The following is a 14077-nucleotide window of genomic DNA, read 5'->3' on the forward strand; positions in this document are numbered from 1 at the left end:
CCTCTCCCGCCTCTGCTTCCTTTCCGTGTCGCGGGGGTGCGGGGTGGGGTGGGGCTCCACGAAGAACCCAGAACGCAGCCGCCGCCACCCGGCCTCCCGCGCCGCGCGGGGGAGCGGGCGCCCGGTGCAGGGCTGCCCCGCCGTCCTGGGGCCCGAGTTCAAGTCCCAGGGCCGCCCAGACAAGGGTAGGAGGTGCTCGCGTCCCTGCTGGGGTTCGCGCGCCCGGCCGCTCCTGTTCGCGGTAGGCACCCCTCAGACTGTGGGGTGAAGTCCTACCCCCACCCCCAATAAAAGCAAATCCACTGTCCTGACGTTTGCTTCCGAAGCCAGAAGGAACTGATCTGGAGAATTCTCAGCGGCTGAATCGCACGCCCTGCTTTGCTGTCTGTCCCCTGACCGTCCAAACCGGTGTCACCCCCGCGGCCCGGGCCTGCCAGCCGCGCCCTGGCCCCGCCCGGGGCCCCACCCCGCTGCCCTCTCCTAAGACCCGGAGGGCCCGGGCCCAGGGCCCAGGCAGCGTGAGGGTTGGCTGGTCGCTCAGGCCTGCAACCCTAGCGATTTCGGGGTTACGGTTCAAAGCCAGCCCGGACAGACAAATCCATGAGACTCTTATCTCCAATGAACCACCACAAAGCCAGATGTGGAGCTGTGGCTCAAGTGGTAGAGCACCAGCTTTGAGTGAAAAAGCTCAGGGTCAATGCCCAGGCGCCGAGTTCAAGCCCCAGGACTGGTACAAAAGAAGCAAAAGATAGGGGTTCATTGTCAGACACTTTGCCGCATGAGTGCCTTACAGGCCCCTGATACCTGCTCAGGCCTCTGGCCTGGAGGGGGGAGATCACCCTCCCACCTGCTTCTCAAGAAGGCCCAGCTTCCCCTCCTGTGGTCCCGTGGGCTGCCCCATGGCCCCTCGCAGTTCCTAATTCACCCGCTGCTCCCGCTCTTTCCAAGGCTGGGACACTCAGTCTGGATCTTTCCATCACTCGCCCAAGCAAAGCGGAGAGGGAAATAAGAAGAGATTACAGCTCTCAGGCCAGGCCGCAGGAGCTCCATCCAGGGCTGAAGGCAAATGCTGCTCCCTACCGGCCTGGCTCAGCTCCATCCCCAGCGCCAGCCAGGCTGTGGGGCTCAGCCCCAGGACATCCCTTCTGTCCCCCCAGCTCCCTGGTTTAGGCCTCACTACCAAGGGAACCCACCCCAAGTACCCAGTGAATGTCAAGCACATCTCTGGGGATCCTTGTGGATGGGATTGTGTGGTCACTGACACAACACTTACCCACAAAAATCAACTTGAGGTCATAGATGGAGCTTCCAGAAAGTTCTGAAAGCCCCCCCACACACACCTCCCAGCCTCAGATTGTGCCCTGGCTCTTCCCTCCCACTCCTGGCTCCCATGTCCAGTCTGCGGGGGTGGGGGGAGCCACCTGACACCCCCAAATATATATATGAGCTCATGTCTTTGAGGATGGTGAGGCCAGGCAGCCAGCGCTGGTGCGGGATCGCTGGCCCTGCACCGAACACGTGAGAACTCTAAACCACAAACACTGGGGTTTGGCTGCTCCGTCCAGCGCCAACTCACCAGTTCCTCCGAGCTCGGCAGGTAGCGCCCCAGTGCCACCAAGCCTGGAGGGGCCCCGTGACCCCTCCCTCCCCTCCGGCCATCCTTCCCCACCCGGTCGCTGCACTCTCCAGAGCAGGACCCACAGCCACCGAGGCCCAGGCGGAGGCCAGGCCGGCCAGCGGCACCCAGACGGACGTGGGGCCGCAGACACAGCCGAGACCCTGATCTGCTCCCAGAAGTCCGGCCGAGACGTCGACGGGAGGATTTCTGGAAGATGACCCTAAGGAAAAACCTGTTGGATTGGGGACAGGCATAGGGGGCAGGGGACTGGGGACAGGGAAGGGCTGGACCCCCTGGGCTGAGGGCCTTGGAGCCCATCTTGAAGCAAGGGGTCTGGCCAAGCACTGTTACAGCATTGGGATAACAGCGACACCATTAACTCCCCTCCTTCACATGGCCTGGCATCCTTCAGATGCCCTGGGAGGAGGGGCCCCAGTGAGCGCCTGCTCCGTCCTCCCTGACCTCTCCCGGCTGGTCTTGCTGGGTCAGCGCCCCTGGGAACAGGGAAGGGGGGGCGGGAGGGGGGCGGTGAGCACGCTTGAATCAGAGTGGTAGCCAGGTCCCTGGTGACGCCCTCGGGCCTGACCGCCATGGGAGGGGCAGGGAGTTGCCCGTGGCCCTGAGGAAAACTTCGACATCTTCCAGACATGGGGAGGAGCAAGCAAGGTCACAGCCAGCTTGGCGCGTGCTGCAGCTCCCAGGCCCAGAGCTCAGGTTACCCCATCTGCTGCCACACAGCCCCAGAGACAGAGACAGGGCTCAGGTCACAAGCCAGGACCGAGTCAGCTGACCTCAGCCCCGCCCTGGCCCCGCCCTGGCACCCTTGGCCTTGGGTTCCGGGAAATTCTCAGTGGAGAGTTGGAGGGTCTGCACCGAGGCTCCGGTGTGGGAATGAGACACCTGAGCCTCTCCCAGGCCACTCGGGGGTCAGAACTGCCCCGGGTTTGAATGAATGACTGCTTAGAAGGAGCGGAGAGGGGCTGGGAAGGTGGCTCGGTAGAGCGCTTGCCTTGCATGCCTGAGGCCCTGGGTTCGATTCCTCAGCACCACATAAGCAAAAAGAAAAAAGCCGGAAGTGGCGCTATGGCTCAAGCGGTAGAGCGCTAGCTTTGAGCTGAATAGCTGAGGGGCAGCGCCCAGGCCCAGAGTTCAGGCCCCACGACTGGACCAAAAAAAAAAAAAAAGAAGGAGCGGAGATTAGGAGAGGGCGCAGGTTAGGAACCGGCGCTGGTGGCTCCTGCTTATAATCCTGTCTGCTCAGGAGGCTGAGACCGTGAATCCTGAAGCTAGCCTGGGCAGAAAAATGTGTGAAATGCTGCTTCTGAAATAACCAGCCAAAAACGCTGGGCTGAGCCGGGTGCAGGTGGCTCACGCCTGTCAACCTAGCTGCTCAGGGAGGCTGAGATCTGAAGATTGAGGTTCAAAGCCAGCCCAGGAGGAAAGGCCGTGAGACTCAGCACCAATAAACCACCAGAAAGCTGGAAGTGGTGCTGTGGCTCAATAGCAGAGCGCTTGCCTTGAGCTGAAAAGCTGAAGAGCTGAGGGACAGCGCCCAGGCCAAGAGTTCAGCTATGAAGAGCCCAGGCATCCAGCAGGCAGCCCGGCTCTGCCCCTCCACCTTCCTCCCCTCCCTTCTGCAAGGAGCCTAGGGGAGCCAGGCTTCATCCCAATAGCTTGGCTACAGCCAGGGCATGCCTCCCCCCTCCGCCCTCCCTGCCTCCCCCCCCCCACCCTCCTGGGGACCTGGCCCCACCCTGCCCAGCTGTGCCTTCAGTCCTCCAGACAAACGACAAAAACGACTGCTGTGTCAGCAGTCCTCCTGTCATGCCTCACAGTCACCAGACATTTGTGGGCCCCCTAGGGAGCAGCGCAGCTTCTCCAGCAGACCTGGGAGGCCAAGGGGGAAGGAGGTTCCCATCCTGCTGCCCGCAAGGGACCCCAGCCCATCCCAGTTCATCAGGGCAGGGAGAGGTAAAGGGGCTGAGGTAGAGAAACATTTCTTCCCTCTTTCTCCTTTGTAGCACACACATCACAACTTGTAGGGAAGTTAAAAAAGACAGAAAAGCAATTGAATGGTAATTTACTTCTGAGACAGGACTTGGCTTTATATCCCAGGATGATGGCCTTCACTCTCTGTATGGGGCTTCTTGAACTCTGGGCCTGGGCGCTGTCCCTGCACTCTTCAGCTCAAGGCTAACACTCTACCACTTGAGCCACAGAACCACTTTCGGCTTTTTCTGTGTATATGATACTGAGGACTCAAACCCCAGACTTCATGCATGCTAAGCAAGCGCTCTACCTCTAGGCCACATGCCCAGCCCATGTTATTTTAGCTTTTTTACTCAAGGTTGGTGTTCTAGCTACCACTTGGTCCACAGCTTTACTTCCAGCTTTTTGGTGGTTCATTGGAGTTGAGTCTCCCAGGAGCCGGATGCCAGTGGCTCACGCCTGTCATCCTAGCTACTAAGGAGGCTGAGATCTGAGGATCTTGGTTCAAAGCCAGCTCAGTCAGGAAAGTCCATGAGACTTATCTCCAATAAACCACTCGAAAACTGGAAGTGGCGCTGTGGCTCAAGTGGTAGAGCACTCGCCTTGAGTTGAAGAGCTGGGGGACAGTGCCCAAGCCCAGAGTTCAAGCCCCATGACCGGCAAAAAAAAAAAAAAAAAAAAATGCAGACCTTCACTGGCTCTGCCCTCCTCCCACCCAGCCTGGTCAGCTCCACACAGACCTCCCAGCCCCCAGGGCTGTGCTGCTGGTGGCCCAGGAGACTGTGCCCTGTAAGGGCAGCCTAAGGCTGGAAGCCTGCAGATGACCAGGTAGCATCCTCAGTCCTTGGCTAAATAAGCGAATGACCCTTGGGAGCAGCTAGGCTGGGCTGGAGCATGGGACTCAATACCTACAAGGCTGCATCCACTGAAGGACGTCTGTAAAGGGCACAGCGGTAGCAGCCAAGGGCAAGGGCTGTGTGTGTGTGGAGCTGTCTTCACTCCCTAGCTGCTGGGTGACCTCCAGCAGGTGACTCAGACGCTGTGCCTCCGTCTCCTTAGCTCTGAAATGGGATGCTGCAAATTGTAAATCCCAGGCCCATCCCAAGGAGCAAGCCAGTGAGTACTTGTAGAGTTGAGAACAGGGCCCCGTGTGGAGTCAGCATCAATAAGCATCCACTGCCATGGCTCTGCCCCCCACCCCACCCCCGGCCCCGCCCCCAGCACTGCCCAGTGGGGCAGCATCCCTCCCTTCAGGTAAGGGAGAGGGAGGCTGGAGGGGCTGGACACACAGATGGGAATGCAGACAGGGCCCACAGGTCTCAGTCACCATGGTGACTGCCATGCACAAGGGTGCCAGGACAATCTGCACTGTCCTCAAAGGTTGGGAGAGCAAGGATGGCTGGATCGCCAAGGGTAGAAGGCTAGAAGGCTGCTGACTCAGGAGATGAGTGTCTCCACAGAGGCCAGCACCCCCAGCGGGGATATTCACCCTTTTGAGACCTTGCAGCCACTGAGTCCCACAGGACCTTGTCCACCGGGCACTTCCTTACCCACCCCCCACATAGCCCCTGCCCCCCGGGGCCCATGTGCTCTCATTCACCTGGGCAGCTCCCTTCTGGACAGAAGTAGATGGCATGGGTTTTTCGTGGGCCCCTGTGGGCATCCAGGGCTGCTCTGCTTCCTGCTGCCCACAGGGCCAAGCTGCAATGCCGGTGGCTCCATGGCACCCTGGGCGAGGGCAAACCCTCAGGACACCAGCTTCCCAGTGTCATCAGTGTGGCAGCCCCATCCACAGCAGGGCTGCCGACGCCATGGCTGTGTCCATCAGTGTTTAGGGCACTCCACAAGGGCACACTTCCCCCCGTGGGTCCAGAGACCCCGTCTAATGGCACTGTTCACCCCACTGCCATGGCAGACGTCTGTGCACATCGCAGGACCCGCAACAAGAGCTCACGTCTTCCAGGAGTTATGGTGGAACCCTGGGGTGCACAAACTGCCTGTGTGTCACACAATATTAAATTCTATTTAAGCTGAAGGTAAATTTTAGCTTCCTCCCTGAATTATTTATTCCTAATGAGTGGTGAGACCCAGGAGGAGGGACAATTGCAGGGAACTGTGCTCACTTGATTGTGGCTCCAGTAACCACAATGAGCAACTCCACAGAGGGAGAGAGGAAGGAATGGAGGAGAGGAAGGGATGGATGGGGATGGAGGGATGGAGAGGGAGGGAGGGATGGAGGGATAGGGGGATAGAGGGGATGGAGGGATAGGGGGATAGAGGGGATGGAGGGATAGGGGGATAGAGGGGATGGAGGGGATGGAGGGATAGGGGGATGGAAGGGATGGAGGGATGGAGGGGATGGAGGGATGGAAGGGATGGAGGGATAGAGAGGAGGGAGGGGATGGAGGGAGTGGTTGGAGGGATAACGTGGAGAGGATGGATGGAGGGATCGGGATGGAGGGGTGGCAGGGATAGAGGGGATGGAGGGATGGAGGAATGAAGGGATAAAGGGATGGAGGGGATGGAAGGATGGAGGGATGGATGTGACTGGCCTGTCGCTGTATGCACAGCCAAGTGCAGCTTGGGCTGCTGAGGCCGAGGTCCAGGGTGTTTCAATAGCCCAGGCAGAGAGAGTGGCCACGCTGCCTCTCCCATGACCCTCTAGTTGTGTCAGAGCCCTGGTAGAAACACCCGCTCCGGTCTCCAGGCACGTGGCAGTGGCAGGCACTGCTAAGTGGCTCATTCCTCCTCCCTCCTCACCCTCAGCTTAACAATGAGCCTCCACTTCTGCCAGATACACGCGCAACACCCCAAGATGGTGGGCCGGAAGCCCCGCGCTCCCTGGCGTGGGGAGCATGGTGGTGGGCACAGCCTTGCCTGCGCCGCCAGCACCTGGCGTGTCCGAGCACACGAGCAATGGCGCGGACGGAGGCCAGGCAGGAGTGTCTGTCACTCCGGGGCCTTCAGTCAGCCACAGAACTTCTAACCCACGCAGGCTTCTTGTTTCTGCTTTTAATTCTTCAAAGGCAAGAGGGCTGTTTGCTCAAACCCAGCTGAGTCTGTGGGACAGGAAGGAAAGCCACGACAGAAAAATTGGCACAACTAGTTTTGGAAAATAGTTTAGTACAACTTTGTTACAAAATTCATTTACAGGATGTTATTAACATACTCATCATATTTGCTCCAAATAATTCTCAAAAACATACACCAAAATGAACTGCAGAGTAAATCCTGGGAAAATGATACGCCAAGAAGCAGAAGGGGCTTTTCAAGTAGAACGCGTTCCTTCCAAACAGGCAGGGTCGGCGGAAGCAGGGCGCCTCCTTCCAGAGCCATGGCAAGACCTCCTACCCCCCTCCCCGCAACCCCCCCCCCGCACCACAGCCTCGGGACACGACCTTTTGGCAATGCTTTTTACCCACTGGAACGGAGTTTTCAATACGATGTGAAACACCAGCACGTTCTGCTGAGGCTGCACTGGGACCCAGGCTTGTTCTCGGGATGGTGGCGCCTGGCTGCGTGTAGCTCAGGCCCAGTGCTTGCCTCGCAGGCCCAAGGCCCTGGGCTCACTGGAGAAAAAAAGAAACAGAAAAGAAAAAAAAACCCACGAGGATGCAACTCTGCTCACCTCTGCGTGTGCGGTGCGGTGCGGTGCGGTGCGGTGCGGTGCGGTGCGTACGTGGTGTGCCGCTGGGCACGAGGCTCCCGCGCCACTGCTCAGGCCTCCAGCGTGGGCCCGAAGCCCACATTCGGAAAACCCGACTTCTTAAGGGCTGTGTCATAAGAGCAGAGCAGGAGGCGGCGCCCACACCTGTTTTTGTCACGCCTCCTTTGAAAACCCACATCTGTTAAACCACACTCTTCTCCTAAGATTCCAGAAGAGAAAACTGCAGAGGAACAGGGAGATTCTTGTCCCTGTCAGGTGACCCCTGCCCGGCCTGGCCAAACACCGGACAGCACGGAGGCCCAGGGGCGCGGCACTGGAGAGGTGCGCCCCCTGCTGTCCCACAGGAGGAAACGCAACGCCGGCACTTGAGCCGTCGTCGTTTTCTCAACTCTGCCTCAGTAGAATTTCTAAGTCAAAACTGTATTTGCTTAAAAGCAAAGGCCACAGAAACTTCTTCAGGAGATGTGTCCCTGCCCCCAGCGCCCTGCGGGGCGGGCAGAGCACGCACTGCAAACCCCTGTCACATGCTGGGACACTGGGGGTGTGGACAGATCAGGCAGCCCCTCCCTGACCTGAGCATAACCCGCCATCAACCAGATGGCTCCGGAAGGGCGCAGCACAGCGGGCGGCTCTTCCCCAGCCCCTAACTGCTCCCTTTACTTCAGAGAGCATTTCATTTTGCACGGATAGTTCCAGACTGTCTGGGCAGGGGGACCGTGGAAAGCTGCAGCCTGGTCGGCTGGCCAGCTCACATTCGGCCACACAGAGCTCCCAATCTGAGTAACAATTCAGAAATGACGCTTCCATCTAGAATCTATTATTGTAAGAAGAGCATACTAAAAGGGTAAGTGAACTTGCCATGGTTAGCAGAATGACCCTAACGTGACTGCGCCTCCAGTCCCAGCACCCACCAATGCCAGCTCACTCCCAACGCACAGAACCGCGGCTCCAAGGGCCTGCAGCCTGCCCTCTGCTCATTTTTTCTTCTTCTCTTAGTTCATTCTGTTGAAAAATGATTTAAGCAAGGGGAAAGAAAAGCGGTCTACCAGATCAAATTCTCCAAAGGTTTTGTTAATGTGCTATACAACATTTTAAGCAGGGGGAAAGAAAAGTGGTCTACCAGATTACATTCTCAAAACAATTTGTTAATTTGCTATACAAATATACATCTCAACCTTTACAACATTTGCTCCATCTGACCTCTCTTCCCACGCAAGAGCCGAGTTACACATGGAGTCTCACCGCCAAGGCATTAGTTATCCCAGTACAGACGCCCTCTGAAGGCTTTCCAAATGGAGAAAAAGTAGTGAAGATGATCGGAGGCTCGGGTGTTGAGACGCGCTTGTTTTCCGGCAGCACACAAACTCTTTAAGGAAAAAGCAAAGTAAAACAGAACACAAAAACCGAAAACCGTCTGATGTTTCTGCTAGCTGGTCTTGGCATGTTTACAGCTGTGCTGTGGCTGCCGGCCCAGTGCTCGGCTTCACTATAAAAGCCGTCTCTTCTTGGCACCACTGTCCTCCTCAGGCCCCCTTCTGGGCCAGTAAGAGTTCCTCTTTGGATAGTAGGACACCGAGCTGTACCTCTCCTGCTCGCCCCTGCTAAAAGCCCTGGTCTCCCGCCTGTAGCTCAGCCCCGGCTCCGGGTTCCTGCACCTCCTTCCGCTGGTAGGCCCGGCATGGCTGGGAGCCGGAGGCCTGGCCTGCGGGAGCGACCTGGCACTGCTCACAGGGGCCGCTTTGGTAGTGGACCCCCTGCCACCCTGGTCCTGGTGACTCATGGGAAAGCCTGGCTCTCCCAAGGGAGGGGTCGCCCCAGAATGCTGGGGGCTAGACGGCTGTGGATCCCTGGGGAACACCCCCTTGGCATCAAGCTCCAACCTTCTAAAGAGTCGTGGGTCCCTCAGGCGCTCCTGAAGACAAGACCTTTCAGGGCCATTTGAGGTGATGGTGACAGACGCTTCCTTGGCGTTGGAGGGCGTGTGATAGAGAGAAGCAGCGAAAGAGGTGGAGGCGAGCCCGCCGTCCAGCTTGCTGCTGGGCAGGCCGCCCTGGGGCCTGGCCACCTCTGGGGCTGTGGTGGGGGGATGGCTCAGGCCCCTCTGCAGCACAGGCTTGAGCTTCATAATCTTCGCTGCATCGTGCTTGTAGTTCTTGTCGCAGGTCTTGACTATGGCCCCTCGCTTCTGGGCATCCTGAATCAGTTGATTCCAGTGCTCATTTTCCTGAACAGAGAGAGAAACAATGACTCGCTGCTGGGGGAACGTGGGGTCCCAGCTCCCGCCTCTGAACACACAGCACGTGTGCTGCCAGGCGTCAGCGGCTTGCTTGGGACTCCTGACATGCCACCAAGACCAAAGGATGGACAGCGCTGTGCTCCCCTGCAGGAAGCTGGCTGCAGAAGGCAAATGCAGTACCTGACTCTCTGAGAAAGCAGCTGGGAGCTTTGCCTGGCTTCTCAGAGGCTTCCCGGCTGAAGCCCCCCCACCCCCGGAGGGGTCCCAAGATCCGGCCCCACTCTGTCTATCGTCCAGAGGAGCAGGAGACAGAGCAGCGCCAGAACCAGGGAGCCCACACGAGACCCGTTCCTGCAGTCCACTGCTGCTTCACAACCACGAGCGCATGGGACAAACCACACCTTTGGGAATATCCTAACTTCCTATCATTTCGTTTGTATTTTCAACGTTTACACATGAACAAGACTGAGGTGAATACAAGTCTGTCAAAAAGGGCCTGAAACCGCCCTTTAAGTAAAACTAAAACCAAGATCTAAATGAAAGAACACTGGCGTATCAGTGCCTTGGAGTGGGAACTGGCAAGGATGCCCACTATGCTCCCGAGGGTTTGGCCAGGCTAAAGGAGGTCTCGTGGGCACAGCACGAGGCATGGTGACGGGTGTAGCCTCCCATCCCTCCCCGAGGGAGCGAGAGCGGGAGCGGGAGCAGGAGCAGGTCCCAGGCTGATGGGGCTGGGCTCCGCCTCACTAAGGAGACTTCCGGAAACTGGCAGCCTGCGCAATCTCACAGGAGAGGCCTTGACTTTTTTCCTGAGCCCAAGACACTGAAACTTGAATCCAATCCTAAGACTACAAAAAAGAGTTCTTTTTGTGCCAGTACTAAGGCCTTGAACTGAGAGACTTGGCATTCTCCCTTAACTTATTTACTAAAGGCTAGTAATGCTCTACCACTTGAGCCCCACCTCAGGTTGGTTAACTGGAGATAAAGAGTCTCACAGGCTTCAAACTGTGGTTTGGTTTTTGGATCTCAGCCTCTTGAGTAGCTAGGATTATAAATATCATAGGCCTCTAGCCGAGCACCGGTGGCTCACTCACGCCTGTCATCCTAGCTACTCAGGAGGCTGAGATCTGAGGATCACAGTTCAAAGCCAATCTGGTCAGGAAAGTCCGTGAGATCTTATCTCCAATTAACCACAACAACACCAGAAGTGGTGCTGTGGCTCAAGTAGTACAGCGCTAGCCTTGAGCTGAAGAGCTGAGGGACAGCACGCAGGCCCAGAGTTCAAGCCCCACGACCTACAGGAAAAAAAAAATACGATAGGCCTCTAGCTCAAAGCTCTAACAGTTGTATTTTTAATCCATTTTATTTTACTTTATCGTCTTTTTCTTTTTTCTTTAGTGCTGGGATAAAACCCAGGCCTTACATGTACCCTTACCCAATGAATACATCCCAGACCATCATTTTATTTGAAAATATCAGTATTTTTAACACTTAAGAATCATAAGCTTTACCAATACTTAGTTACAATAAAAGATTTTTCATATAAACTTAAAATCAGGAACATAAAGTATGGAGCACACAGCTTTCCAGCTGTGTTGAAGACGAGAGATCCTGGAGAGAATCCAGTGAGACAGAAGGTGCATTTGAACGCCCTCTGGTGGCACAAACAGAAACAGGAGGGAAAAAATAGATGCCCATGGACTGTTGCAAACCCAAGCAATTCCTTCTCCTAATGAGGCAAACTGGGAGTAAGTGCTGTGCTTAGGGGCCATGGCCCACGTAGCTCATGGTCTGTGTCTACTGAAGACTAGAGACACATGCCTCTCCCAGATGTGAGCACGCTGGCACGGGGCCCACAGAAAACAACAGCGCGCGCTGCTGCCCATGGCCTCTGGGCCCCTCACTAAGAGAGGGCGAGGCTCACTTTGCATGTGTGGCTTTTTAAGCCTTCTTCACACTCCTGTGACACAGACTCAGTCTTTTTTTTTTTTTTTGGTCGGTCATGAGGCTTGAACTCTGGGCTTGGGCGCTGTCCCTCAGCTCTTCAGCTCAAGGCGAGTGCTCTACCACTTGAACCACAGTGCCACTTCCGGTTTTCTAGTGGTTTATTGGATATGAGAGTCTCACGGACTTTCCGGCTCGGGCTGACTTTGAACCAAGATCCTCAGATCTCAGCCTCCTGAGTAGCTAGGATTACAGGCGTGAGCCACCAGCACCCGGCACAGGCCCATTCTTCTACACAACCTAGGGTGGACATGCCTTGGGGCTGAGCTTTATTCTGAAGCCCAGGATCACTTCCTTTTTGACAAAAAACAAAAATGAAACCTCAAGATGGGTAACAGTAATAACAGGCAAGTTTGGAGCCCATGGCCCAAGGATGCGCTTACCATCAGGGTCCTCAGGTGCCCCAGGATGAAAAGACTATACTTGGCTCGGGTGATGGTGACATTCAATCTCTGCAAACTTGCCAGGAATCTAAGCAACAGAAAGAGAGTCATTTTCCCCTATGCAAGGGCTTTCTGGACTTGGAAGGGGACACAGGACACAGGATGATGACCTTCCCTGCCACCCTGTCCACTTCCGCACAACTCAGTGTCTGGTTTCTAATGCCACAAAAGTGTGACCAAGCCAAACCCTTGGTGTTTTATGTCAAAAGCGATTCCTTTTTTTTTTTTTTTGGTCGGTCGTGGGGCTTGAACTCTGGGCCTGGGCACTGTCCCTCAGCTCTTCAGCTCAAGGCGAGCGCTCTACCACTTGAGCTACAGCTCCACTTCCGGTTTTCTGGTGGTTTATTGGAGATAGGAGTCTCACGGTCTTTCCTGCCCGGGCTGGCTTTGAACCGCGATTCTCAGATCTCAGCCTCCTGAGTAGCTAGGATTACAGGCATGAGCCACCAGCGCCCGGCTGTGATTCCTTTTTAATGTCCTATTTGGACTCAAATGAGATACTGGAAAATTTATCAGCGTGAACCCCCCTCCCAGTTTCCCCTCCCCCTCCCCAACTCCTCCCCTCCACTTTGTATAGAGTCTGAACTCAGGACACGGTCTTTCTGGCAGGCACTCAGCCACATAAGCCACACCCTTCCCTTCTGAGTTGAGTTCTTGCTATAGCTGGCTTTCACCTTTTAATTCTTAGCCTTCTCAACTTCCCAGAGCTAGAATTATAGGTGCATCACCACACCTGGCCTAACAAGTCTTAAAAATATCCTAAAAATAAGCTGAATTCCTGTGGCTCATACCTATAATCCTAGCTACTCTAGAAGCTGAGATATAAGGATAGAGGTTCAAAGCCAGTCCAGGCAGGAAAGTCCTTGAGACTCTTATTTCCAAGTAACTACCAAAAAGCTGAAGTGAAGCTGTGGCTAAAGCGATAAAGCACTAGCCTTGAGTTAAATTTGCTCAGGGACAGCGTCCATGCCCTGAGTTCAAGCCTTCGGACCAGCTCATGCACATGCATGCGTGCGTGTGTGGCGTGCACACACGCACACACATACATACCCCCTCACACCTAAGTAATGTTAGTTCAATTACTAAATCTGAAATTTAAATACATCTTTTGGTGATTAATTAGAAATAAGTCTCATACTTTCCTGCCCAGGCTGGCTTTAAACCTTGATCCTCAGAGCTCAGCCTCCTGAGTAGCTAGGATTACAGGCGTGAGCCACCAGTGCCCAGTTCTATGAGACTCTTCTCTCTAACTAGTAAAAAGCTGCAAGTGGAGCTGTGGTTCAGGTGGTGGAGCTCCAGCTTTGAGCAAAAGCAAGAAAGCAAGGCTTGGGGTTTAATTAAGCTCCAGTTCTGGCACATATAAAAATAATTCAACAAATTAACAATCTTCTGTAGGAGTAAATAATCACAGGAGTCTCAAGGTAATCCTTAGTTAACAAACTTAGACAAAGCAAAATAAAAAACCAGAGAACTGCATGAAAGCTACAGACTAGTGCAAAATATACCTCTAAAAGGTCACTGATTTCACTCATAAGATCAGTAACAGTCTTAACAGGAAAAGTAGACTTCACAGTGCATCTTTTTTGCACAACTCTTAACTCTAAAAAGATGTCTTACAAGATATTCAGATTTTGCAAAAGAAATTTTCTAGAGCCAATGGGAGTGTTGCCTCGCAGTGATGGGCCTGGATCTAACTGGTCACAAGCAGGCGAGGAGGAAGCCCAAGACGGCTACCTACCCGATGGAGCCTTGGGTGGCACTGGCCCGGACACAGGTGACGATGATGCAGTCCTTCTGACGGCCCTGGAAAGCGTCCACAGTGTCCACTTCCGCAGAACTATTTACAAAAGGGAAACCAGCTTAGAAAGAGAAAAAGGCAGTGGGCTCTGTGGCCACCCCCTTCCCTGACGACCATTCATCTACCGTGGCACACACCTCCTTATCCAGCAGCTTCACAGAACTGGAACAATCCTGTGACCGGCCGCTATGCCCCAGCCTAACATTCCAAAGGCTCCCCTGCTGCGTGTCCTCTCGCAACATTCCACAAGATTCCACTCACAGCTGACAGACTGGGGGTCCTTTCTACTTTATTACCAATTACCAGTCTATTACCAATGCTC

The 14077-nt window shown here is 55.1% G+C and overlaps 1 protein-coding gene across 4 annotated transcripts in view; it reads right to left on the bottom strand.

The window, feature by feature from the left end:
* Nucleotides 1-6989: 6989 nt before the first annotated feature.
* Setx (senataxin) overlaps nucleotides 6990-14077 on the bottom strand; it is a 68325-nt gene continuing 61237 nt past the window's right edge. For all 4 annotated transcript variants that reach the window (XM_070014904.1, XM_070014901.1, XM_070014902.1 and 1 more), the window contains exons 24-26: nucleotides 13696-13794; nucleotides 11898-11985; nucleotides 6990-9498 (exon numbers count right to left, since the gene is read on the bottom strand). In XM_070014904.1, the coding sequence (XP_069871005.1) occupies nucleotides 8761-9498; nucleotides 11898-11985; nucleotides 13696-13794 (925 nt within the window). In that variant the 3' untranslated portion in view covers nucleotides 6990-8760. The remainder of the gene's footprint in view (nucleotides 9499-11897; nucleotides 11986-13695; nucleotides 13795-14077) is intronic.

This window comes from Dipodomys merriami, unplaced genomic scaffold, assembly GCF_024711535.1.
Source record: "Dipodomys merriami isolate MVZ:Mamm:240054 unplaced genomic scaffold, mDipMer1.0.p SCAF_11, whole genome shotgun sequence".
NCBI lineage: Eukaryota > Metazoa > Chordata > Mammalia > Rodentia > Heteromyidae > Dipodomys > Dipodomys merriami.